Here is a 27,675-nt window from a genome sequence, read left to right as displayed (position 1 = left end):
AAGGAGCTCTGTCTTCAGAATAAAATGTATTAAAGTCTGTGGAAATTCAAATAAGTCTGAAATGACTGTCATTCCAGTGTAGAAGTACCCTGATTTTATGTCTGAGGGCCTACTCTTTTCTGAAATGATTAGCATACTTGGTTTTAAGAGGTGGTCTTAGCCTGAAATGGATTCGGTAATTTGAATGCAAGTCATAACCTTTGTAAATTAAGTACAGATATCCTGTCCACAAAACTAAAATCTTCTACTCAGGCTGTTCAGAATTCAGTGGAAATCTGAACTTCACTGTGAAATTAAATGATGTCTTATGTAGCTTCTAGCTGATCTCTCCTGAATTATGCATTTCAAAATATCCTGATAGCAGTCACCTTTTAAAGTAATTTATTTCTATACTTTCTAATGCTTCTGAAGTGGATTCCAATGTACCATCTGTTCTGACATTCTCTGTGTACCAGAGAGTTAAGTATTTTGTAGCAGTGTGTCTGACTCTTGTGTGTGGAAGGAAATCAAAAGCTAAACCTAGAAAAGCCCAGCTGAGCCTAGAACAGGTTGGATGTGGGGTGGAGTTATCCCAGTGATGTCCTGCTGTGTTGCCCTTTAAGCCTTGTGGGTGTCTCTTCAGACCACTGGAGCACAGGAGAAGTCAATGCTTATGCCTCAAATTCGTCTTGGTTAAGAAAATCAGCTTCTAGAATTATATAAATTATTCAGAGCAGGTACAAAGAAATGAGGCATTTCTCCAGCTTAATATCCTTCAAAGGCTTATTGGGCAAGACATCTGCAGAGATCACCTTGTATGGACAAACTAGACGAAGATCTTACAAAATACAGTTGTTGAGACACCCTTTACTGTTATGCAGTGCCCTCAAGAGCTTCTGTTAGAAAATGGGAGAGTTAATTTCAAATGTCCTTTAGCCTGAGTTCGTTCACCTTTTCACTGATTTTTGTGAAAACCATAAAAATGGGCTTAATTTATTTTCTGGTTGTGCCAATATGTAGAAAATAAGTCAGGAATAATTCAAGCTAATTCAAGATTCATGCACAGCGAGAGAGATAAAATGGAAAAATGACTGAGGTGTTTTTAAAACATTGCTTCAGGAGAAGAAAAAATTGGGAAATTTAATACTAGATTGTAGGAATATATCTCTGTGTTAATAAGAAAGGTTATGCCACAAAAATGGTGTGAGCGCTGGAGCACCTCTTCTTGAAAGACAGGCTGAGAGTTTAGGTTTTTCAGCCTGAAGATGAGAGAGTTCCAGGGGGACAGGGTTGTGGCCTTTCAATCTTAAAGAGGGCTTAGAAGTAGGATGTAGACAGACTTTCTAGTAGGACCTGTTGTGACAGGGCAAGGGTAATGGTTTTACCTGGAAGAGAGGGTACATTTAGATTGGAAAGGAAGGTGTTTCCCACAATGTGGGTGGTGAGACGCTGGAACAGGCTGCCAGAGAGGTGGTGGATGCCCCATCCCTGGAAACATTCAAGGTCAGATTGGATGGGGCTTTGAGCAACCTGATGTAGTTGAAGTTGTCACTGTTTATTGCAGGGAGGTTGGAGCAGATGGGCTTAAAAGGGCCTTTGCAACCTAAAGAATGCCATGATTCAGTGAGGGGTTTGGATCAACTCCTTCCACTATGTGCAGTACCTTGATGGGAAAGGCAGGATCCTGAACTGCCTGGAACAATCTTAATTCTTTAATGTTAGTTATGTTCTCATGTAAAATGCTTAAAGAATCATCTGTCCTTTTATGTGTGGCAGCAGGTTCATGTTTTAGGGGAAAAAAACAAACTCTAAAACCACCATGTGTGCAATGTAATCTTAAGTACTTCTCAAATGAATCTGAGCAATGCACTTGATACAGGGTTGATTGTATTTCTTAATAGCTAAAATAAAGATTTTTTTTTTCTGAACACATTGATGCATATGTAAAGTTTACAGTTATTGTAGAATTCAGAAAAAATCAAAGGCAGTATTTTTGTTTAGTTCTACTTTTTAGAAAAATAAAAGCATTTGATATCCTGTAACTTTTCCTTTTGAAAGATTGAAATATTCATGCTGAAATGGATGTGGTTTTGTCTTTCAGGGTTTCTGATTATGTGTAAAATCAAAAATGGATGATATAGCAATCTATTTTCCTCAGTTCCTCTAGTGTGTAATCTTGATTTTACAGTTTTATATAGCCGCAGTAAGTGAAAAAAATGTTTGAACACCTTATGAAGTGAGTTTCTTCCTAGTGGCCTAGCTTTAGTGATTAGTTGAGAAATTTATTCTGAATAAAAATGTAGAAGGGATTCTGGGGTGGGGGGCTGGTTTTTTTGTTTGGTGTTTTGGGCTTTTTTTGGTTTTGTGATTGATTAGTTGGGGTATTTTTAAGATGTATATAGTGTCCTTGGGGTGGGTGTGTGTCTTACCACAGGAATGGGAGAGATACCCTTTGGACAAAGCAAAAAGAGCAGAAATAAGGAAGCAGTAGATGACAGCTCAGACAAGCAAAGGGAATGGCAGGAACATATAGCTAAAGGCAGTATCCATTCCATGTGGATTTACCATGCTCAGGTAGTTGAATGGATGGTTGTCTCTGGACATATTGTCTAATGGTGCCTTGCAGATGTGAATTGATGGGCTGAGGGCTTCCCCGAGTATTGCCTACAGTGGAAATGCTCTAGCTTTGTCTCTCTGCCAAAAGATTTTTAGTTTTTTTCATCCTAGTCAAAAAATATATTTAAAATATAACGATCTGACATGCAATTATTACATCAGTATTGAATTATTACTGTGGAATATTCATGAGTCTTGGATTTTTATTTTACGTCTTTGGTTTATTGCCTTTGTTTAACTTCAACTCGTATTAGTTTAATTACAAGGTGTCTAGTTGACATTATTAGCAATATGTTAACTGCAGACCTTGACTTGTATATTGGCTTAGCTTAGATTTTTTATTTTTGTGTACTACTTCATTTAGTCCATATATTTCCCATGCAGATGTAGCTTGTGAAGTATCCAAATTGCAGGACTGGCATGATCTTTTCTGCCTAAAATGTATGGAGTTGCTTAAATGTTTCTGTTGCATCAAAGCTTTTAGATTAAATGATTCCATATTTGACATGTGATTATAGTTGTGACTGGTAAAAAAATACCTTCACACAGAAAGCATTTCTTCACCTACTCTGTTCTGAGAGATTTGCCTTAAGAAATAGAAAGTTCAGTGCAATCCTGATTTATCGTGAGTTCCAGAATCAGCTGCATGGTTTCATACTGAATTTAAAATATTTTCACTGAATGTTAATGCTACCACCTATTTCTGGAGAGCTGAAAGACATGAGGGTTTCCTGCCTGATCCTGAAAGTGCTTCACCTCTGAATGGCTGACACTCCTCTGCAGCTCCTCTGGAGCTTTCTGACTTGTAGGTAACTGATAATCTATCCTTGTGCTAATCACTTCTCTTTCAAAATTGTGCCAAATCAGCACCCCAAGGGCTCTGATCAGGCCCCAGCATCCCCCTCCCACCCTACATGGAGCATCCACTAGTGCTGGGCTGCTCTTCTCTGCCCAGAGAGTCCTGTAGGACAAAATCCATCTGCTGCAGGCAGCTACCACTTCAGGAAAAGCTGAGGCATACGGTAAATTTAATCCACACAAGTTCTGTCAGTTTTTACAGCTTGTAACTCTGACTTAGAAGGGGAAAGCATGGGAACAGGAGGAGTATTTTAGGTAGAGAAACAAAACAGCCTTTGTACTTTCTGATCCCAGCCAAAAGTCCTGAAAATGTGCCATTTTTTGTGTGTTGACAGGTGTGGCTTAAATAACCGTAAGCACATCCCAGCTGAAGAGAAAACAGGGATGGGTCTTATAAGTTTTGATTTCTCTTGTCCTTTAGCTCCCTGTCCTCTGCCTGCTCCCCTGTGGAAGAATCCCTGAAAAGTCACCACAGCAGCAACAGCAACTGAAGACAGAGGGCTTTAGTCTGTTCCTGGTTACACTGACCTCAGTGAGATCTACTGGTGTTAACACTGATTGTAACTGTGGATTTTAGTTTATTTTTTTAATGTTATCATTTCAATGGACACAGCGAGTACATTGCACGTTTAGAGAATTACAGGTGTTTTCTCCGGTTCTCTTCTCTTCTTTCAGCCTTGAAAAAGTGTTTAATACCATCTAGATAGAAAGCATTTATATATTAGAAATCATTAGTCTGACAGATTATTTGAGTGAAGTTTGGTTGTTTGGTTTAGGAGGCTTTACATCCACTCGTTCTTATGGCTCTGTTTCTCTCATTCATGATTAAAGTTTAGAGCAGCAGCAGGACTATGTTGTTCAGTTTTTCAGCTGCAGTTGTATTTGTTCTTGCTTTATTCTCTTTTTTGCCCCTTTTTGCTGGGAAGGACCAACCAAAGGCACACTTTGAATAATGTTATTTTGCCTATATAAGAAAGTGTTTGTGCTGGCAACACAATGCATGCTATAAAATATTGTCAATGAAGAGATGAACCTGCAGCCCTTTATCTTGGGTCTCTTTTATAAGCCTTCATTATTTCTTTGAGATCCAGCAGGATGACTCTTGTAAATCATTTTACCATAAATACTATGAAAGAAAAGACCAGAACTTATTAAAAGCATCTTATTCATGTGTTTTCTTTTCTTTTTTTTATTTTTAACAAAGAAACCTGTGTTAAGAAAGAAACCTGCATTAAGAAAGAAAAAGCAATGATCAATAAAACAACATGAGTATTTTTTACTAAACTTATCTCTATTTTTAGTTACAGCTGTAATCCTCTCATGCTTTATTTGAAATAACTATCATGCAGGAAATGTTCATAATTACATGCCTGTGAGCAGTTCAGCTAATTATCTGCTACTTAATTTTGGAAGAGTTATAACTATTGACATGGAACTGTCAATTTAATAATTAGGCTGGTCACTCTTAAAGAAAAATTTCATCTCTAAGATCCTACTATAAATCAAACCAGTAGGTTCAGTCCCCACAAAGACTTAAAGCATGTGATTGACTTCTCTTCAGTACTGTTTCTCATATAAACAAAGCTATCCATGTGCTTTAGTGATTTGGTCTAATAACCAAAGTCAATAATAATAATAACATTCCTTCTGATGGATTCTTTAATATGCTATTTAGACTGAGCAGTTAACTCCAGTCCTCCCAGTCCTGTATCAGAAACCTCTTTAAAAACAACCCAAAGATTCATTTCGTAGTCTTTTTCTATACTTTACCCCCTGCTGTATGGGAGATTGCTTGTCAAAGTCAGTGCACAGTAAGTTGGTTAGCTTTACCTGCAATAACATGTCCTCATGTGCTAGTCAGTTTGTATCAGTCTCGTCAGAAATATTAAAAAAATACATAGCTTTGGAACAAAAATTAATCTCTCCCTGCTGGTAATGGTCTTTGTAGATCTGCAAAAATTGTAGGTAAACTTTAATTTTTTACAACAATATTACAACAGTAATTGTAGGTAAACTTCTGTGTTTGTGTTAAGCAGGTGATTTTGATCCTCAAAGTTGCCAATTTGATGGTTTTTCCATTCAATAGATTATCTACCCTAAGAAATTTTCAAGTGTTTTAAGTAGAACATCTGTAAAAGGCCAGCAAGAACTTCCTGACTAGTTCAATAGTAACCTCATTTATAAACTATTTTTATCTTCTCTTTCTCGTGAGGGATGCTGATAGGCTGGGCTTTGGGAATTTGGAGAAATGCATTTTATGCTAGATTGGATGCTGTGTCCAGCATCCATAGGTCATAGTTTTACTTAGGGAAAAAATAATATCTGTATAATTTTTAAGCATTTAGTAGAAATCATAGAATAAGTTCAGTTGGAAGAGACCTTAAAGATCATTTGGCCCTCTGCCATGGGCTAGGACACTTTGCACTAAACCAGTGCCCCTCAGTACCCCTTCCAACCTGGCCCTGAACATTTCCAGGGAAGGGGCATCCACAATCTCTATAGACAACCCGTTCCAGTGCCTCACCACCCTTCTAGTAAGGAATTATTTTCTCATACTGAATCTAAACCTACCGTCTTTTAGCTTGAAGCCATTCCCCCTTGTCCTGTCACTACATGCTCTTGTAAAAAGTCCCCATCCCTCTTTCCTGTAAGTTCCCTTAAGGTGGTGAAAGGCTGTATTTAGATCACCCACAAGTCTTCTCTTCTTCAGGCTGAAAAAACCTCTAATTCTTTAACTCTTTTCTCATAGGAGAGATGCATGCTTACCATTAGGATATATCTTGGTTCCTGCTGTGTCCGGGAGGCAGAGCTGTACTGGTATTGGAAGCAGTGAATTGTGTTAGCTTGGTGTGGATACTGCTGCTAAAGGGGCAAAAAGGAAATAAATTTTATTTAATATGCCTTGTATTTTGGGAGGTTTTTTCTGTCTTACTGTCTCAAGATCCTGAAATCATGCTGAGGTTCCCTATACAATGTCTAGCTCTTCAAATACTCTCACACAGACAAGTGAGTAGCCATAACTTTGCAGAGAAGCCTGAATGTTTGCATTACTTGCATCAGATTTAACATTTCTTCTGTGTCCTGAATGCTGATTTTTAAGGTCTCTGAAGGCCCGAAATTATTTCTTACATAGCTTTAAAAATCCTTCTGCCTTAATAGTTTTTTCTTGGTTGGGTCATTTGCTCAACATTTTAATGATTTATATTTCTTATGTGGATAGTAGCACGTACAAAGATGTGTTTTAATGATATTCTGCTGCATATTGTTCACTAGAGGGGAATATAAAGTGGGGAAAATACAAAGTACTGAATACATGGATAGTTTCCAGCCTTTTAAGTGATTCAGAGTGTTTGATGAATCACTGGTTTCTATTGCTGACCTCTGCTTCTGACCTTTCCCTGACTTCACAGGTCAACAGTTCTGTCAGCAGCCACGTTTTGAATAATTTGTCATCCAAGATCTCTAGATGGTATTTCTGATTTGGGGGATTTTTTTAAAGTTTTTTTTAAATTTTTTTGAGATGTTCTGATGAAAATTTAGTTTTGGTTCTACAATACCAAACTGGATACAGGATAGAGAGATGCTGGGAGTAGAGTGTACTGTACTGCCCTCTGTACTGGGCATCAGTGCAATATGCTAGTGGAATGTACACAGACTTCCAGTATTTCCCTCATAAATTGAAAAAACATCTCAGTCCTCCCTGTTCTTTATATGCTACAAAGGAGTTTCACTTCAAGCTTAATATAAGTGAAGCGAAATGGCTTCAACTTTTTTCCTGTCTTCCCCCTCAAAAAGGAAAGGAACAGTTGCCATATGCTAAAGGCAGTGAAATTTCCATACCTGCTTATTTGGGAAGTACTCAAGTACATTTGATATGATTTTTTCTATTCAGTGGTGTTCTTTCTATTTCTTTCTTTATTCTGTCATTTTCCCACTTTTACACAGGAAAAGCCTCCTCTGATGTGTTTATTTTAATGCAGAGCTTTCTCTGTGAGCCATTTGGCTGGGTACAAGAGGGGCAGTTGCTTCAATCTCGCAATCAGAAGGCTTTGTTCCTCTCACAGTATGTTCCTGATTAATGCAAACTAATAATTACAAACACTAGAGCCTGCAGTGTTATAACACCACAAGTGATTGGCTGGCCTGCAGGTTGACAAGCTTTTCTTAGACTCAAGAAAGAAGGATACAAAATTGCATTTCAAAGTGTTTATCTTGCCAGAATTCCTAATTGTGTTTTGACGCAATTATAGCAATGACATTTAGTAGTACTGTCGCTACAGAAACATTAACATTTTGAGTGCACAGTGTTTTTCAAGGACAAATGTCTTTTATTCTATTTTTGTTTTGAAGGTGGAAAACTAAAATTTTCAAGCACGCTAAATCTTTTGAAAGTGTGTTACATTAGCATTAATAATAAAATATGGCCATGAAGAATGCCAAGAACAGATGTGGAAAAGGAGATTTTTTCTCTTACTAATTTGGAAAATGAGGTGTGGAATAGGGGCTCTCTGGTTGATTGGGGTTTATTGTTTTATTACTTTTTTTCTCTCCACTCATCAATGCTAAACTGGCTGAAACCCATTATATTCTGTCAGTCTATAATTCCAGCTGAATCAGTGCTGTCTTGTGCCTTAAGAACTTGATCTAACTTTTACTAAAACAGAAAGAAAAGAAACCACTGTTGACTTAAAGCTGGGTCTGGTTAATGTTACCAAAAGAGTTAAATGCATCAGACTTTTTTACAGGTTTTATGTCCATCATAAGAGTTAAAGAAGTGATGAATATTGTGGGATTTTTTATAAAGGGAAAAATAGGAAGTTCTTAGATACAGTGTCAGTGAACAGTTGATAGTTGCTGATAATGTGAAACTGTGCTCCTAGCTCCCTGTGTATATGCTCTAACATGATTTTAGTAAGTGATGACATTTTTATTTCAAATAGTGAGGTGCTTTGTGTGCAAAGTAGTCTTGTGTGCTTGAGAAATGTCATGAGGAAATGATTGCACAGAGAGGGAGCACTACAAGTTCATATCAAGCCATGTAGTACATTAGCTTTCCCTTGGAGATAAGAACTTAAAGGTGATTGCAAACTCCCTATTATTATTGTAACTGTTTATTAATAAAATATATTCTCATACTAAACATATTTGGACTTGATATAGTGCTGCTTTTAGTGGTTAATTCTAATGGTAGTCAGCATTGCATAAATTCATCCCTTTTTGGTTTCTTTTAAAAATGCATTTTTCTAGAACCTCAACCTTATAAATGATCCTGTGGATATTTTTGGTTTTTTTCCTAGCTTGAGAATTAATATACCTTCTTACCTTTCTGTGACTATATACTCAGACCTGCAAACTAATGAATATTTTGGAAGTTTTCACCTGAAATAACTTCAGTGAAGTAAAACATCAATTCCTCTAAGAAGTTTAGTTTGAAATATTTTCTTCTTGTAAAATCAAGATAATTAGTACCAGAGCTGATAGCATACCTGTGGAACGCTTCTACACACTCATTTAAATTAACTTGGTGTGTATCTCGGTGTGACTATTTTTTTGTGTATATGCTGGTGTAGCATCATTAACTTTGAGAGTCTCCTATTAATCACACAAGGATGAAGAAACAGGAAAAAATCATTGTCCTGTGTTACCAGTACCAAATTAAAAAAAAGTAAGAAAGACTTTGCTTGGGGCTTGAGTAAGTATATTTCTGGGTTTTTTTTTTTTTAATTTAAATGAGTGTTCTCCCCTATCCCCATCCCTTCTTATATCCCAAGTCTTATAAAGCACACTTGCTTCTTATTTCTCCTGGGTTTTTTTAATATCCTCTTCCCAAACGGAAATCATGCAAGGATTAGCCAAAAATAAAAAAAAAGGCAACTATTGAATTCCTCAAATTTGGAAAAATAAGTATTTTAATAAAAGTTTGTTAATAAATATGACTATGAATGAAGAAGTATAGCTGTTAATCAAACATTAACTTGTTAGTCTTGCTTGTCTTTATCAAGTCAGTGAGTTAGATGTCAGCCTCATGAATAAAAATTCCAGGCCTCAAAAGGAGGGAAAAATATGACTCCCTATAACAACTGTGTGACCAGATAGTGATAGCAAGCAAAATTTTGGAAGTGTAGGAAAAACTGTCATAATGGGATATTTATATTACTTTAATGTATATTATGTAAGTATCATGTCAAATCACAATCCCAAGAATAAACTTCTGGGTGCTATCAGGTTATGTTTTGGAAAAGTTGATCAAAGAACTGCCAAGAGAAGGGGGACCTGGTTTATAATGTTACTAATGAAGATCAGGTCTTTAACACTGATAACTAAATTAATAGAAAGCAAAAAAAAAAAAAATAATTCTAGCACTTTAAATATAAAAATACAATTTGGTGGGAAAAACTGCTAAAGTATCTTACCTGCAAACAGCAGAAAAAACTGTTGCTGAGTCCATTTAAACTATAACAGGAGCAGAAAGTCTATTAGGTGATTGCCATAGACTTGGAGAGTGAGGCATATAGCTGGTTCATCCTTGGAAGCAAACTGATGGATTCAATATGGGAGAACCTAGAAAGTACCTGCTAGAAGCCTCTCTGTGGACCTTAGGATGCACATTACAACTGCTCTTGAAATGGCAGTTGAAATCTAACATATGTCATTATTAAGGGATGTGCACTGGGGAAAAAACCCAGATTTTATATATATGAGATGTATTTTGACACATGTTTTATGTAGCAGTGAGGTCGGGAGCTCTGATAGATAACTCCACCAAAATGCTGCCTTGGTGCTTAGTAACCATCAGCAAAGTAAATTACATTTTAATAAGTATTTAGGAGGACTTGAACAAGTTTGTAGACATCATCTTCCTATTCACTGGTCCAACATGTAAGTCATGTGTATTGAATGATGTTCCTTACATTCCAAAATGATAGAGTTGGAAGAGCTACTAAAAGATAAAAAGTAAAAGATAAGGAACAGCACCTATATGAGGGATGGGAAGGTAGATTACTTTCTTTTCTGAAAAGTAAACTGCTGTGGAAGGAATGCTAGAGATCTGTTCAATCTTTGGTGGCATGGGGAAAAATAAATAAATGGGGGGCATCAAATAAAATTTTTACTACTGAGTTGAAAGCAATTAAAAGGTAGTTCTGTGTGCAGCATCTCAAGATGGCCTTACTGTTCTTCCTGCAAATTTTCTGGAATGCTAAAACTTCATGAGAGGTGAAAATTCACTGGAATAATTGGTGGCAAACTTTATTTTTCTGATATTTAAATCATTAATTCAAGGTCGTGCCCCCTCTCTCCTTTCCCTCCCCCCCCCCCGCCCCCCAATATTAAGTATTATTACTTTATACAAACTCTACTCCAGCTGTGTTCACCCAAGGACCCAAAACTATGATTTGTTACCCCTGTGAATGCCTGCAATTCAATTTACATGTGCCAGCACTTCAGCTAGATGACGCTAGATAGTGGAGCTCAGTGAAGAGCAAGTTGTTTTACTCAACTTTCTAGACAGGCTGGATCAACATTTTATAACTAAGTTCACACTACTAAGAGAATTCTAAAATCATTTCAGCTGTGCCCACACAATGCTGAAGTGCCTGATAAAGAGCTAAAAGGAATTGGATCTAGATGTGACACTGGATTACTTTCTAATTCAACTGTGTTTTAAGTAGGCACTAATTTCACTAATGTGGTCAATGTCTTGACTGCCATAATTTCTCCTCTGGATGAAGATTTTCTGCCATTTCCTGGGCACTGGTTCTATCCCGAACACTGAGTAATCCAAGTACCAAATGTTTTCTTTCTTTATACCTTAGTTGTTCATTTCTACTATGTATGTGGATACCTGCAAACTTCAAATCTATTGCTCATATTATTTTTTTTTCTGTAAATTAAATATTCATTGATGTAAAATTAATATAAAAAGAGAAAGCATACAAGTGTCAATTTTTTTTGTGATGCAAAATAATTCTGTGAATGTTCCTATATATGCTATATATATGTTTTCTTCTTTGATAGGTCGTCCTGTTAATGGCATTATTTTGCAGTTGTGAAATATTGATGATTTGCCATTCTTATTTTTTTTCTGCTTGGTAATATACTCATAAATGAACTGTGTATATTCAAGAAATCACTGTAAAGTTTGATAAGGATTTTTTGTCTGGTTTTTTTTCTGCATTTTATATTGTTTTGCTGTGGGGAGTTGAAGATTTTTAAGTTTCTTTAATAATGACTGATAAATATTGAAGTTAATGTAAATATCCAGAAATATAATAACAATTCTCACTTAATATTTTCATTATGTTGTATTACAGTTAAGTAAAGGCTTTCTCTACAGCCAAGAAATCTATTTACAGTTTTTCTAATTGTCTATTCTACTTCCAACTGTTATCTTTCTTCCCTTTTCCCCTTAGTCAGCTGCAGGCCCACGTGTAAACAATGTTAAAACAGACAATCAGTTTTTGTAGCTTTTTAATTATGATTAAGTCAGTATCTGTCTTTAGCTGAGAAAATGTAACCTACTAACAATGCCTGTTCACAGCACTGACCTTAGGGTGGAGGGACCACATCCTGTTTGTGACTGGGCTTTACTGGTGAATATTGTTATATAACCTGAGTGATATTTCTCAGTGTAACCATGATAAAACTGTCTAGCTAAAATCTAAAAGAAACAAGAGTAGGAAAAGCAGCAACAAAACCAAGTTTTATATGTTTATTTATGAAGTAAATTATAATCTTTGTATGCTTTGGTTTTATTTTGAAGGGCCCATCTTGCTGGGATGACGTGCTAATTCCCAACAGAATAGGAGGTGTTTGCCAGTCCCAAGGGTGCAATGGAAATGTAGCGGTAAGATTTTGTCATGTTTCTCCAAGTACTGTGGTGCTCATAAAAATAATTATTTGTAATTCTAACCATGTTAGACTTTCAGTAATGACTGTGAAGAGACAGGTATGGTACACTTCAATAGAGCTGTTCAGCATTAGATAATAAACCTCTGATGTCTTGCAAAAGGGAAGAACTTTGGTCAGTTGCTATTTGGAATGAAGGTGGAAATAACTTTATTTCATCTTTTGCACTGAAGTATAACTCTTAGATTTTCAAGGATGCAAAGGTTAAATGTGGGATGTAATAATTATATGTTTCTGTCAACGGTTATTTTATAATTACTATGTATGTCTTTGCCTTGAAAGCTTCAAATTTCCATGCCAGAGTGCACATCAGAACTTGAATATTGGGCTTTGTCCACAGGAGTAGGTTCTTCATGATGGCCACTTTGCAGTTTTTCTCCCACATCTTGTTGCTGTTGCTTCCTTTGTTTCTTAAAGTGACATCAGTTAAAAGACTAAGTAAAAAGGAGCATAAGTTTATCAAATTATTAATAGAGATTTTTCAAAACATTATTTATGTATACTTGTATCTCAATATGTATTAGATATTTATAGCATCTAATACTAAAGTCTTAGAGGTAATTCCTTCTCAGGAAAAAGCTTAGTTTGAGTGTTCCTTCAGGAGAGAGGTTTTGAAGGTAAGCTTGAATTTGCTACATATGAAAAGATTCAATTCATCAATGATTTGCAGATTGGAGCTACAGAAAATGCTTTTTCCAGAGTCGCTCACCTGCTCTGGTGTAACCTTCTCTTTGTCTTCCCTAACAAGACAGTTGTGTGTGGTATGTCCATACAGTTCCATAGGTGTCTCCTGCTTGACCATAGATGGTGCCAGAAAATATTTTTATCTAACTTTAGAAACCAAATGGTTGCTTTATGGGATTTATGGCTGAGTCCATGTGCAGCCAACAGAAACTGAGGTCTGGCAGCCTTTGATCTTCTGCTTCTTGGTGTGCACCTTGTTGTAGCAGTGTTTGAGCCCCCCAGGAATCACAGAGTGTCCTGGGCTGGAAGGGACCCCAAAGACCACGACCTTGGAAGTGGCAGGTGTTAGACATTCAAATGCTCTTCTCTTGGCAGTACGATTCCCAGTTTTGTCACCTATTGGTAGAATATACCTGACTGACTTGCAGCTGCCAACTTACAGCTTTTGTTATCCAGTGTATTTGTGAAAAAGGTAGTGAAATAATAACACTTTTGGCAACCCTGCCTCCTGAACTACAGCCCATTCCCTCATTGAATCAGTTCTTATTTTTTAAAAGCAGAAAATGAAACAAAATGCCATCTTTATGGAGAGAGAAGAAAAAAAAAACACTGAGCATAATACTAAAATCAAATGCTGTGGCAAGCAACCAATACCCAGTCAACTAAGCCCCATGACTCCAGTTTCTGTCAACTCCTCTGGCAAGTTGCATACTTAGCAGAGCCAAGGATCAGTGTCATCTTTCAGTAAGGCATCACTGAACAAATTTCGGAAGACACCCTATATTAGACAGACATGCAGCTTGAGACAACCTGGACTACAGGCATGAGGCTGTTAGTGGAGAAATGTGCTGTTCTTTTATTTCCAAACTGACACATTTTCCATTTATCACCTACAAACCACTCAATCCAACAGTTCAGTCAGAACTGAAGCAGATGGAGGTGCATGAACACTCCTAATTTTTATGATTTTTCAACCAGAATTTCCAGCAATATCAATCTAGTCAAGAAAAACTAAGCACTTGAGTGCATTTAACTTCTTCTTTTACCTAACTATCCAGTAGGTAGGTAACCCTGAATCAGATATTTGAATTGATGGCTTGTTGAGATCCTCTAGTTGCTGGAAGACATCTTTCTTGTGTTTTGGGATGGTTTGTTTTTCTTTGGCCTCAATCACTGTGAAAACACATGTTTACTTTCTGGGAAATCTTCCATTTCAAAGGCTTAAATCACTAAGATTTTTGGTTTGTGTCTTGTTCCAAGTGGGAAATAATAGAGATCTCAAAGTATTTCCAAGGATTTACTGTTCTTTTCTGCTCTGGTAAAATAGACTAACTGTTTGGAACAGAATGAAAATAACCTTAACTAAATCATGGGTTAAAAACTCTAGGCTTTTCCTGCCTGTTACAATCTTTGGAAGATTGGGTCACGTTTTATCATTAACTACTTATTTTTATATTTGTGGAGTTATGTCTCTTAAATAGCTCCACAGTGTGTGTGCTTCTTTACCATGATATGCAATGAAGAAGCTTTAAGACTGTTGGTTGTAAGTTATCAACAAACTGCAAATACCGTTTAAGGGGAAAAAAAATACTCCATTATTTCTCTCCCGAGATGTTTCAGTTAAAATTTGATTTTTTGTCAATTTTCAATTTTTTTAAGCACCAATTTGCAACATAAAAAAACACAAGGTAATGTGTTTTCCCCCAAAATATGAGTTCATATGTATTTTGGTATGAAATTAGTCTCTTGACAAAACAACAGACTTTAATTCTTTTGGTTGCAAAAATGTAAATAAAATAATTGACTATATGAGCAAATAATGAGAATCAAATTTCATTTCAGTTAAATAAAATTTCTAATGATTTGTAGAAGATATAATGATTATCTTAATGTTAAGTGCACTGTGATTCAATATGTGCTCCCAAGCAGAGGTCACTGTGGGGTTTTTCACTATAATTACAGTCTATCAGAATCAGTCTGAACTTCTACAGCTTCAAAAAGATGAAACTCCTGTGAACGCTTATGTTGCTGCAATTGTAGAAAAGCCACTTTTATAACAAACTTTAACTATATTAATTCAAAAATGGAAGAGTCAACTTTAGCTGTTTTAAATGTGGATTGAAATCAATCTTTCAAACAGTTTCACAAATTAGGACCATTCATTAAATTAAAGAGAACCTTGTACTTTTGGTGTCTGTCTCAAAACAGTTTCAGCCAGAAACATTGTATATAGCTATACAGGTGTGCTTGGAAACAGGTGTGGTTCTATGAACTTACAGATGCTCTTCTTATAAGAGTGTTTTTGTTACTGCCTAGAACAGAATGATTTAGGTTGGAAAAATCCTTTAAGATAATCAAGTCCAACTGTTAACCTAGCACTGCCAAGACCATCACTAAAACAGGTCCCAAGTGTATGTGATATAATTTTTGAGGATTCATGCTCATCTTCACAAGTGACCAGAATACATGTAATACTAAGCTTTTTATTTAGCCTTTCTTTATTCAAATGAAATATTACTGAAGGAGTGTTCTTGTTAGACTTTTACAGTTGTCTCTCAGACAAAATATTTTCTGTTTATCATCCATTGAAGTGAATTTTTGATTAAGGACTTTTTCTACTCGTGTATGCAAAAATGCTATTATATTTGCTTCCTCATGTAGGCTCGTGCTTTTTAAAAGTCATCAAGAACCACAGAAATAATGTGTCTTTTCATGGTGAGACAGAGCTTAATACCACCATAAACCACTGAAGTGGTGATTTCATAGGAATCAGCGCCACATTAGTTCCTCATTCCAGTGAATATGCATCAGTTTCTGAAAGACATTGCCATGTCCCCAAGTCAAAATGTAAGGCAAACATTTTTGAACTTTAGAAACCTGTGGAAAAAGTATTAACGTTCTGCATGTGTTCTTGGGATTCTCATTTGATGTGCAAAAAAGAGTTGCTGTAGATTTGAAAATCTCAGAAATAATGGAAGGGTTAAAGAGGATTATAGGTCAGATATGGCTTAAGCTATTGGGAATAGGAAAAATGAAAATCTCTGTAATAGAAATAGAAATGTACTTCTCTTCCCGTTTGATATATATCACTACTGTTACCTTGAATTCTTTGTTTCTGATGAAGACTGCATCAGCTATCATCACAACTGAATAGCATTTTTATCTCTGTTCCAGTTACTGAAACATGCTAGGATTCAACAAACCATTTCTAAAACAAGCACCAGGACTTCTGTGAACTTTTGGAAGCATCTCTAAGTACTGGATTTTCTTAAATATCAGTACACCCTTCTTATCAAACTCTATAGTAATCTCCTTTGCCCAAGGCAAAGATTTATATTCCAAGTTTGGTCACTTTTTTTAATGTTTAGTAGGCCATTATATGTAATTTTAAATAGTTCAATTCAACTATACAATAGTCTCACTGTTGTAGGGTATGTTTGAGAGCAAAGAGATTGCCATAGGAAGTATGTTTGGTTTAATTATGCAGATTTTCTTCTTATATTATTATAAGTATATATTATAATTATATATATTATAATTATATTTTCTTATTGTATTATTATAATTATGTAGAGTTTCTTATTATCATTTTTATTGTGTGATTTTTGAATCTTGCAATTTAATATTTACTATATTGAAATTTTTAAACATTTCTCATACTTTTCCTTCCCTGCTTGTTTATTGTCATTAGGTTTGGCACTGAGAGCAGCAATATTATGTGTTCCTTTCATAACAGCAATATTATGTGTTCCTTTCATGTGTTCCACAGGGAACCTGAGCTCATCTGAAATAGTTTGGACTAATAAATCAAGGGAACAGTGTTCAGCTTGTATGCTTTAAATACACAGCTTACCAAATGATTTTTTTTCTTTCAAGTGTCTAAAGCTATTCTTTTCAAACACCACTGTTCAGATGAAATATGTTTCATTTTTCATCTCATTTTTCTTTGATTAGCTCAGACCTCAGTTTCAGTTGAGAACAGAAATAAATCCTGTAGCAGTTAAAGTATCACAAGCAAAGTAGTAAATTTAATGATGTTATCAAAATATGAATATAGTAAAGGACTATCATATCATTATAGGAAAGATCTGATACATTTATTTTTTATTCTCTGTATACAATGATTATTGTTGAAGGTACTATGTCTGTCCATCTCTGGAGCCATTATAATATTTCAATGTCATAATATTACTATGAGTAATTTTTAAAATTCTGGAATGTTTCTTAATACTAAGAAGCCTCTTGACTTTGCATTTTTAATTTATTTCAGTGCCATCCATGTTAGTTTGCTTTATGCAGAAGAGAGTGGTCCAGATAATATATGCTATTCAAAAAAAAATCACAATTAGTATGATGGAGTAGGAGTGCTAATTAAAATACCAGATAGTCTTCAGAAATATTAAATTGATGCAAGGATTCTTATCACAGAATGATTTAAGTTGGAAAAGACTTCCAAGATCATTCAGTCTTACCTTTGACCAATCACTGCCTTGTCAACTAGGCCACAGCACTAAGTGCCACAACAATCTGCTCCAATGCTTAACAACCCCTTCTGTGAAGGAATTCTTCCCAATGTCCAACTTGAGCTGCCTCTGGCACAGCTTGAGGCAATGTTCCCTTGTCCTGTCACCAGTTGCCTGGGAGAAGGGGCTGACCCCCACCTGGCTTCAACATCCTTTCAGGAAATTGTAGAGAGAATGCAGTTACCCCGAGCCCTTTCTTCAGGCTAAACAATCTCAGTTCCCTCAGCCATTGTGACACCTTCTTTATCCAGTCTTCATAAAATTCTAGTATGGCAGTGGTTGGAAGGCACTGCTCATCTTGTTCCAGCCCCCTCACTGTGGGCAGGGACACCTTCCACTGGACCAGGTTGCTCAAAGCCTCATCCAAGCTAGCCTTGAACACTTCCAGGGATGGAGTATCCACAGATTCTTGGGGCAACCTCTGCCAGTTCCTCACCACCCTCACAGTGAAGAATTTGTTCCTAATTTCTAAACTAAACCTACGCTCTCTCAGTTTATGTGTTCTGTCACTACATTCCCTTGTGTAAAGTCCCTTTTCAGCCTTCTTGTAGGCCTCCTTCATGAGCTGGAAGGCTGCTCTAATGACACCCCAGAGCCTTCTCTTCTTCAGGCTGAACAATTCCCAGTTTCTCAGCTTGTCTTCATAGGAGAGGTGCTCCAGGTACTGATCATTTTACTGTCTCTGCGCTGGATCTGCTCCAACAATCCATAACCTTCCTGTTCTGGGGTCCTGTGCAGTGCTCTGAGTGGGGTATCATGAAGGCAGAGTAGAGGGGGAGAATCTTCTTTTGGCCATGCTACTTAGGATGCTGCCCAGCATAAGGGTGGCTTTTTGGATTGTGAGCACATACTGCAGGGTTATCTTCTCATCTGCCAAGTTCTTCTCACCAGGGCTGTTCTCAATCCATTCTTCCAACCTGTGCTTGTACTTGGCATTGCAAAGTGTAGGATCTTGCGCCTGGCCTTGTTAATGAGGTGCACATGGGCTCCCTTTGTCAAGCCTGACGTGTCCCCTCTGGATGACATCCCTTTCCTCCAGCCTATCAACAGTGTCACACAATTTGGTGTCACCAGCAAGCTTGCTAAAGGTGTGCTCAATCCCACTGTCTATGTTGCCAGTAAAGATGTTAAATAGTGCCAGTCCCAGTGCCAATCTGTGAGGAAAGCCACTCAGCACTGGTCTCCACTTGGGCATTGAGACATCAAACACAATTCTTTGAGTGCAACCATGCAGCCAATTCCTTATCCACTGAGTGGTCCATCCATCAGATCCATGCCTCTCTAGTAAAGAGACATGGATGTTGTGTGTGAAAGCATCAAATGTTCTGCATAGGTCCACGTAGCTGACATCGGTTACTCCTCCCTAACCCACCACCACTGTGGCCTCTTCACAGAAGGCCACCAAATTTGTCAGGCACAATTTTCCCTTGGTGAAGGCATGTTGACTTTCATCAATCACCTTATTTTCCATGTGCCTGAGTATAGTTTCCAGCAAGATCCACTCCCTAACCCTGCTGGGAGCAGGGGTGTGACTGACTGGCCTGCAGTTCATTTTTTTCTTTTTAAAAATGGGGGTTGTATTTGCCCTTGTCCAGTCAGTGAGAGCTTCAATGGGCTACCATGACTTCTCAAATAAGATGCATAATGTCTTAGAATCTTCATTCACCTGAGGACCCATGGATGCATCTCATCAGGTCCCATGGACTTGTGCAACTTCAGGTTCCTTAGATGATCTCAGATCTGATATCCCTCAGTGGGTAGTTCTTCATTCTCCCAATCCTTACCTTTGCCTTCTGTGATTTGGGTAGGGTGGCTGGAGCCTTACCAGTGAAGACAAAATTAGTCCTTGAGTCCTCATTGTTTTCCATAAATGAAAGATACTCTCTTAAGAGGAGATTCAAATAGGATACAAGACAAATCTGAGGGTCTTTCATATTTACCAGATTGTCTGACCATTGCTTTTACTATTTAAGAACTGTTTTATTTTTTTATGCCCAGTACTGTGGCAAGTAAAAGGATTAAAATGTAAATGCAAGTTGAGTAACAAGCAGAGCAGACCCATTGTTGTAATTTTTCTTTTATATGGTGTGATACAAGGAGAGCAAGCAAACCATTTCAGAGGTTTTTTTAATTTATTTTTAAAGCTGTTTCTCTTCATAAACCTATTCTTTCACCAAATGCAATAAAACCATGGCACAGTAGTAGTGATACCACTGGTGCAAACCACAAGAATGATACACTCTCTATGTGTGTTGATGTCCAGCTGTTTAATTAGACTAATTTAACTATGACGTTATCCTGAGGTTTCCAGTTTGGCTGATCATCTACCAAAAATCTCAGTCTTTTCAAGTTGCTGCCTCACTGGACTGCATGTCCCTTACTTCTTAGGGTGTGACTTGAATTCTGGCTGTTTTAAAATGCTATATCATGTTTTTGATCTCAGATGAGCTGTTTATGTGGTTTTGTCAGTGACTTTTAGGTTTCATTGCTCCCACTCCCTCAGATTTTGGACCATCTGTAATATTTATGGGTAATTACTTTATGCCTTCATCCAAATCATTAAAAAATGTTTTGAATAGCATAGGGCTAGGAGATGATCACTGCAAGTCACCTTGAAAAACAGACATTGGATGATTCACTGTGGGAAATTACATTTTGAAACATATCAGTTAAATGTCTATAACATTGGTCTCATAGTGTTCTAGTTTCCTAATCAAAATGTCAGTGCTGTATCAAATGCTACATATAAATGTGGGTAAATTCCCATATCACTATTATGATGTTCTGCTAAGTTTGTAATCTCATATATAAGTGTCAGGTTAGTTTGACAGAGTTGGGTTACCATAATCCACATTGATTGGCATTAATTACAGATCCCTCTTTTATTAATCAAGCACCATATTAGCTATGTGTTGTATGTAGGGCTGGTGTCAGGTTTCCATGCTGATAATTGCCTAGATTACCTCATATAAAGTTGCCCTGAATGGTGACATGATGTGGTTGTGTTCCTGTAAAGCTCTGTATTTTAAACCCTCTCCGCATGTGGGTGGGTTTTTTTAGCCATCAGTGCATTTTCTGAGGAGTCAAAAAGAGATGAATGAAAACTACTGAAAACACCACCTTGGGACTTTGGAATAACCTGTGAAAGTACTGTGCTTGTATTTTGCTGATTTTGGTTAGGTCTTTAAATTGATATACTTAATAGCAAAGAGAGATTAAAAATATTTACTTCAAATGCTTGATTGTGAAGAAAGACACACAGCAGGTGATTTACCATGGTATTTAAACATGGTAATACTGCAGTATTTAAATATTTTAAACAAAACATTGTTTTTTAATATGTTTTGAGGTTCTTTCCATTCTTGCTTCAATTATATCAACTCTACATTTCTTCTCAGATTCTTCTTTAGGAAACCATAACTAGATTTTTTTTACAGTTATTCTCAAAGTAACCTCATTCTGGAGTAGATCAATTTTTCCTTTATAAAGAAATTCTATTATTCTACTTCTCAGTTCAGGAAAATCAATGATAGGTGAAAAACTGAATTATAAAATAGAATTAATTCTATACAGGGACAGAAAGCTAAATAATTTATCTTGAAATATAAGTTAAAGCTTTTATAATTAAGATTTGTCCACTTTTTTTTTTAATGAATACTTATTCACTCCTCATCAGTGTAAACACAATTATTTCTACAGTATATTGACTGGTTTTTTTGTGGGCCACAGTTTGTGTCTGTATCAAAACCCATCATTAGCACTCATAACAGGTATGATTTAGATCAGTTGATGATATTTATTAATTATATTTTTTCTTATTTTTTTCCACCATAAAAGTCTTAAAACTGAGACAAGGCAGCTCTTTGGACCTGTTTGTCAGTTTTCACATCTCACCAATAATTAAAAATTGCTAATAGTTTTTCTGAGCTGAAATCTTCATACACATTCTGGCAAACCCAAAGGAACTCAGTTATTTTTGCTCTGTACTGAATGGTCTCAGGAAATTTAGTTCATCTTTCCTGTATTGATACCACCATTTTTATTTGCATGTGTGGAAATGCCATAATTTTGTAAAAGATGGAACAAAAAATGTTGAACATTATAATGCTTTTGTCCAAACAAATCCTTTGCTCTTTTGGGTGTCATTCTTCAGTTGTTAACACTGACAAATAGAGAAGAACACCACCAATATCTCTGTTGCTTGTTTTGTTTTTGCACCTGTAGCTCCATTCCAGAAAACCTTAGCCTGAAAACATGAGCATTAAGAATGCTTTCAGTGTTTTATTTTGTCTTATATGAGCAATTTATGTGATTGTGCTCAGCTGCTAGGTTCTCATTGCCCTTCACAACTGCCTTTTAAAAATAAGCAGTTGTTTTGAACAGAACTTGGCATTTTCATCAATGATAGTGCTCTTGAAAAATTCTTCAGATAGTGTAGAGGCTTCATCATTTGACGAGAGGCAGTTTCAGGTGAGTTGAAAATTTGTCCTGTAGTAGGAAAATTTGTCCTGTAGTAGGAATCCAAAACCATTGGAAAGACTGATAACTGTGTACTAACAAGCCAACAGCTTTTCTTCAATTTGTTTGATGCCTCTGGTTTCACTGAAAGATAATTTTATAAATTATCGTTTCTTTATCCTCCATGAGACTGTCAAGGGTCCGGTGTTGGAGACAGTGAGCAGAACACAGCTTGTGTTCATCTGACCAAATCCTGGATCATTCTTGTAATAATCCCTTTGACTCTGCTGAAAGGTAGATTTTGTATTTGCAAAACAAAATGGAACATAAATTCACCTTTAATGTTTTAAAGGTATTTTACTTCTAGAAATGTCTAAAAAACATGCTGATGATGCACTGCAGCAAGGAACTTATTCTGTACTCATGCTGTGTTGGCTGTCATAAAAACTTAATATTGTATGATTATAATATCCTATTTCAGCCTGTTGCAGTATCCTTTTCCTGTTATTGTAATCTTCAAATCAACCTCAGGGAGATTCCTCTTTGCCCATTACATAATTAAACTTCAGCTCACACTACCATGATACAGTGTGGAAGTTGCAATGTGTTCAAAAAGCGACAAACTAATGGAAGAAATATCCATTGAGAACTATTAAAGGTGAACAGACTCCTTCTGGTTTGTGAAGTCTCGGAACAACAAATTGCTGGAGATTAGGAACAGGTTTTTGGCAAATACTATTTTCAATTTTTTATTGTTTTTCCCACGCATTCTAGACATCTACTGTTAACTTCCTGCTAAAGACAAGATCTTAGGCTGAATGGACTGCTCTGTGATTTCATGTGGTGAAATGTGTGTAACCAACAGTTCTCTTATGGAAAGGGTTATCATCAGATTGAGAGAGAAAGGATAAATATGACCAATATATTTCGTATAATCCATGTAATTTTTTTTCAATTTACATTCATCCATCTATCCCAAGTCTTAGCTACACCTAGCATGAACACAATAGGCGGGTGGAATCTGAATTCAGTGTGTTGTATTCTGCTGCCATGGGAAGGAGATGTGAGAGACTGTCACTGGCATGTATTGTTGCCTTTATATGGTCTCGAGCCTAGTAGTGAGAGCAGTGTTACAGTTATTCTATTTTTGTTAAAGGTTGACCAAGTTGTTTCCATGTATTATTTGAAGGCCATTATACCATTCATGTTTTTTTCTATTAAAGTTTTAGGAAACATGTGGGGTATTTGGGGACCTGAACAAATTGGGAAGCAGCAATTGAAAACTATGGACAAAACAGAATTATATGAAAGCCAAAGAAAGGAAGTCAAGAAGACCCAGTAGAGTCAGATCCAAACCCTAACATCATATTTGCTCTGTCACTTGTTTCACAAATCAGACCTACATTTTCTTTAAAAGGAAGCTTGTTTAATACATATTTTTGCAAGTACTCTGTCAATGTGTCTAACGTGTTCAGGGACAGTTTTTTATAATTGAATGGATTTCAGTAACACTTTGAGTCTTTTGTTGCTCACTGCATGACATTTAAGCAGTATGTTACTGTCTGCAGCTGTTGCAAATTCATTGCTGATGATTGAAGCCTTGGCTTTCCATTCAAGCATGCAACATGTTCCTGCAATCATCTATCAGCAATCTAATCAGATGGAGGTGATTTTCTTAGGGTACAGTATGGTTACAGAAGAGTCTCTCCTCAAATGTCAGGTAGCATTTACAATGCAAGAACACAATTTCTTCATTCAGATGTGGCAAGTACTGTTACTGATTGTTTAATAACTGTGTCAATTTGCCGGCTGACACACTATATGAGACATTCTGTTAGATCTAAAAGCTGCCGTAAAATTTACCTTGGCATTAAATCTGTTTCCCACCTATAGTTTTCATGCTTAATGTTCTGGTCTGGGATTCTAAAATGTGAAGGCATTAGATTTTGATTAACAATTGTCTACTATATTTTTGGTCTAGCCGTTTCTAAGAAATTGTGCCTGTAACTAATTTATGACCAGTTTGTAAACTTGAATTTGTGTCGTCTGCGTCTGTGCATGCACCTTACGAAATTAGCTGATTTTTTACAAATCAGAACTGAATTTAGAATAGGCATGCACTGTTTATAGGATGTGGTGGTGGGAGATAATGCAGTCAATGGCAGTACTTGTGAGCTTCTCTCACTAGGGGCTGCAAGGTAATTCAGATTGGAACTGCTGCAACACATTATGGGCTCTGTCTCTCATGGTTCATGCTAATGTGATGGGTAATTATCAAATAGCTGCTGTCAGAAAGGCCTGAATTCTCACAGTACAGCTACCTGGGGCAAGGCCTGCGGGGTTGTATTCAGTTTACAATATGTATTTCTAGCTCAGAGAAGTCAAGTATAAGGCAAATTTATGTTATTTTGAGTACGGAACGCTTACATTGTAATAACAAATGTTTTCTGGATTCTTTCTTCTGCCTTAATGGCCTAACTCAGAAAGCTACTTAGAATGTATACCCAGCTTTAAATATGGAAATACTCTGCTGAGGTTAACAATGCTCTATGTTTTAAGTATCTGCCCCATTTGAGACATCAGTTTGAATGTGTAAATAATTGATTGGATAAATACATAAAAATCCTTCAGTGAAGGTCTTGCAATTGTCATTAGAAATATGCAGTATTTTGGCCTCTTTTCTGAGAATATGCTCAGAAGTGAAGTATTTCTGTGAGGGCTAGAACGTAAGAAAATAATGATAATGCAGAAGGTAGTCTCACACCTGAGAAGTTGCAGCTGTACTAATTACCAAAGTTTAGGAACAGGCCTGCCCTTAATAGGCCACAGCTGTGTCCAAGAAGAAAAGTGCTACAGAAGGGTGGGTTAGCAGGTGAGAAATCACCAAGAAGGTATGGAACTTTTGCAATAAGATGACAACATATTTCCCTTGCTTTAGCACAATGAATGGTTAGAAACATGTGGCTAAAAAAACCCAAGAACTTTTTAAGAATGTGTTATCCACAGTTTTTGACAGTAAGGATTGTAACAGTTCGCTTTCAAATAGTTTTGAAATACTGTGTTTCATGGTACTTACATCTCCTGTTTGGTTGTACTGTACATCATGGCAGCTCTTTGGGACTTTGGTAAATGTTTGGGGCATTCCAAAATGAAATGTATGAGTTTTTCCACTATGGCACTTAAATGTATGTGGGCAAACTAAATGTGTTTATTAATTGTTCTTAGAAGCTACAGATGGTTAAACTGCTGCCAGGAAATGAGGGAAAGAATGTTCTAGTGAAAAGTATTTTCCTTCCATTTGATGCATAAACCTGCTTCACTCTCCTGCTACCCCACCATTGCAACATCAGAAATGGCACAGAATTCTTCAAGTTCCATCAGAGGGTTCTATAGTCATCTGCTGCACAGAAGAAATGGATATTTCTAGGGCTTATGGACTAATTACTAAGTAACATTTCACCAAACACCGCTGTTACAGTGCTATTAGGAGGAGCTGTAATTGTGTATATCTCATTCTTTACAAATAAAAATATTAGCCCCACGTTAATTTGAGTTTTTAAATGGGGAAAAGTAATGAAATTTGCTGTGGAGATACCTATTAAAGGTGCTATGACTTTTATGTGTGTTAGAGGTGGCACCCACAAACAAATTGATTTCTGGAAGCTTATTCTTAAATACTGGTAGGCAGTAGTGCATTGCTTGCAGGATCACTAACTTGTCAAGAAGGATTTGTTGTGATAACTTAATTCTTGTAATTTACAGATTTTGCTGGAGCATTTGTGTTCTGTGAGAATCTTTTAACCTTTTTTTTTTAGCTCAAAGAAACCTGACCTAATAAATTTGTACAGTTTATTTAAACTTTGATTTAAAGTATTTTGTTTTCTAAGTAACTGTAAAAGTCATAAGTACTCCTGGAAAATATATAGTAATAAATATACTGCAAAGTATGTGAACAAGAGAAGAGCTATGATGGAAAACATGTCATCCATATTATCTTCTCCCCTCACCCCACAAAAAAAACCCTAACCAACCATCCCAAAAAAAGCATCCACAGTTAAAGTGATAAAAATTGCAAGGTTGAAAACTCTTAAAATCAAATAAATGACATACATTAACATAATATTTACAGCTGTATTTAAAGTAACACTATCTCCTCTGTTAATTTTTTTTAGAGATTATAAAAATGTCATATACATCAGATACTGAGTTAATTTTGAATATTTTAGCTAGCATCTTAGAACATACTTTGAATGACTTATAGAATGGTTTGGGTTGGAAGGGATCTTAAAGATTGTCTAGTTCCAACTTCCTGCCATGAGCAGAGCTACCTTGAAGGCCTGTTTCTCAACTTGGTTTTGAGAAAGCTCCTGTGACTTGGAGAAGATCAGAATGAACAGTGTGGGTTACCTAGAAGATGGCATACTGTAGCAACAACATTTATTGTTCTGTATTAATTTTTTTCTTATTTTTCATGTATCTAGTTTTTCGTAGCATTAGGACTGACTTGCTGCCTGCCCAGTTTTGGCCCATGATGTTTTAGGGTGCCTGTAGGGAATCTCAGTTACAGCCTGGTTCAGGTTTATAGATGGATGACAATTACACAGCTAGAACTCTTTCAGTTTCATGAAAACATTGGTATGTTACATCTGTGGTATCCTACTGTCCATGGATTTCTTTTCTCTCTATGTTCAAGAGCAAGGGAAACACCCATTGGAAAAATTCTACTCAGTGTTGCTGGTCTCCCAGCTCTCAACAAGATAAAGGCACAGCCCACATCTTGTTCTTGATAACAGTCCATGCAGGGATCTGAACCAATTTAGTTTGGAGGGAGTGTCTGCTTCGTTGGAATTAATTTTTATTGAGGGTGGTCTTTTGATACAAGTTTGCTGCTTGCTTCATATGGTCCATGGAGCAAAAGGTGCTTTAATTGTTAAGTTACTGCAAAATCACTGTTACCACCATCACTACTGGCTTGTGACTGAGAGCAGTGCTTTTTGTCTGAAATACACCAGAATCACCAATGGGAGCAGCACATGGGGGATCTTCTTTAGGGCTTTACTTCTTTTGCAGGTGGTAATCTTGAATGCATTGTGCCTGGGCTGTACTGTCCTGTGTTCCAGTCTCTGAGTTCAGCACTAATTAAGCATTTGGTGTGTCAGACTGGATAAAATATTGAGCATGTGCTCAATATTTTATTCAGCCTGACACACCAAATGCTAGGTATTTTTGGCTGTAGGAATGCATGTGCACACCCAACCTGCTTGGAGCCAAGTAAAGAGCTCTGTGTGCTCAGGAAAGAGCTAAATTCAGGTTTTCCACTTTCTGTATAAATATGTGTGTTTTCCAAGGTGTTGCTGAGGCAGATCCTATTATGGATTGGAACAAAAGTGACTGGGCAGACTGCTAATCATTGTATGGGCTGGAGAATCTTTTCTATGGTAGGGCCTGTTTAAGTGGTGAGGTTTATTTCCTCAGACTGGATCATAGCATGATAGTGGTGAAATGAGTAGTTAAAACTGTAAACAGGTGAAGCAGACAAGGCAAAACCACACCTGATATTCTGCTTTAACTTCTCTCTGAAATTTAAAGGACAAATTTTTAAATAATTTGCAAGCCTGAACATTAGAATGAAGTATGTGTTTTACAGACA

The 27,675-nt window shown here is 36.6% G+C and overlaps 1 protein-coding gene across 1 annotated transcript in view; it reads left to right on the top strand.

Annotated features, from left to right (window-relative positions):
* PRKN (parkin RBR E3 ubiquitin protein ligase) overlaps positions 1–27,675 on the top strand; it is a 675,490-nt gene that overhangs the window by 287,005 nt on the left and 360,810 nt on the right. The window contains exon 5 of the mRNA XM_066546681.1: positions 12,215–12,298. Within this exon, the coding sequence (XP_066402778.1) occupies positions 12,215–12,298 (84 nt within the window). The remainder of the gene's footprint in view (positions 1–12,214; positions 12,299–27,675) is intronic.

Source organism: Molothrus aeneus, chromosome 3 (genome assembly GCF_037042795.1).
Source record: "Molothrus aeneus isolate 106 chromosome 3, BPBGC_Maene_1.0, whole genome shotgun sequence".
Classification (NCBI taxonomy): Eukaryota; Metazoa; Chordata; class Aves; order Passeriformes; family Icteridae; genus Molothrus; species Molothrus aeneus.
Note: the sequence above shows the minus strand (reverse complement) of the source record. Positions and strands in the feature narration are given on the sequence as shown.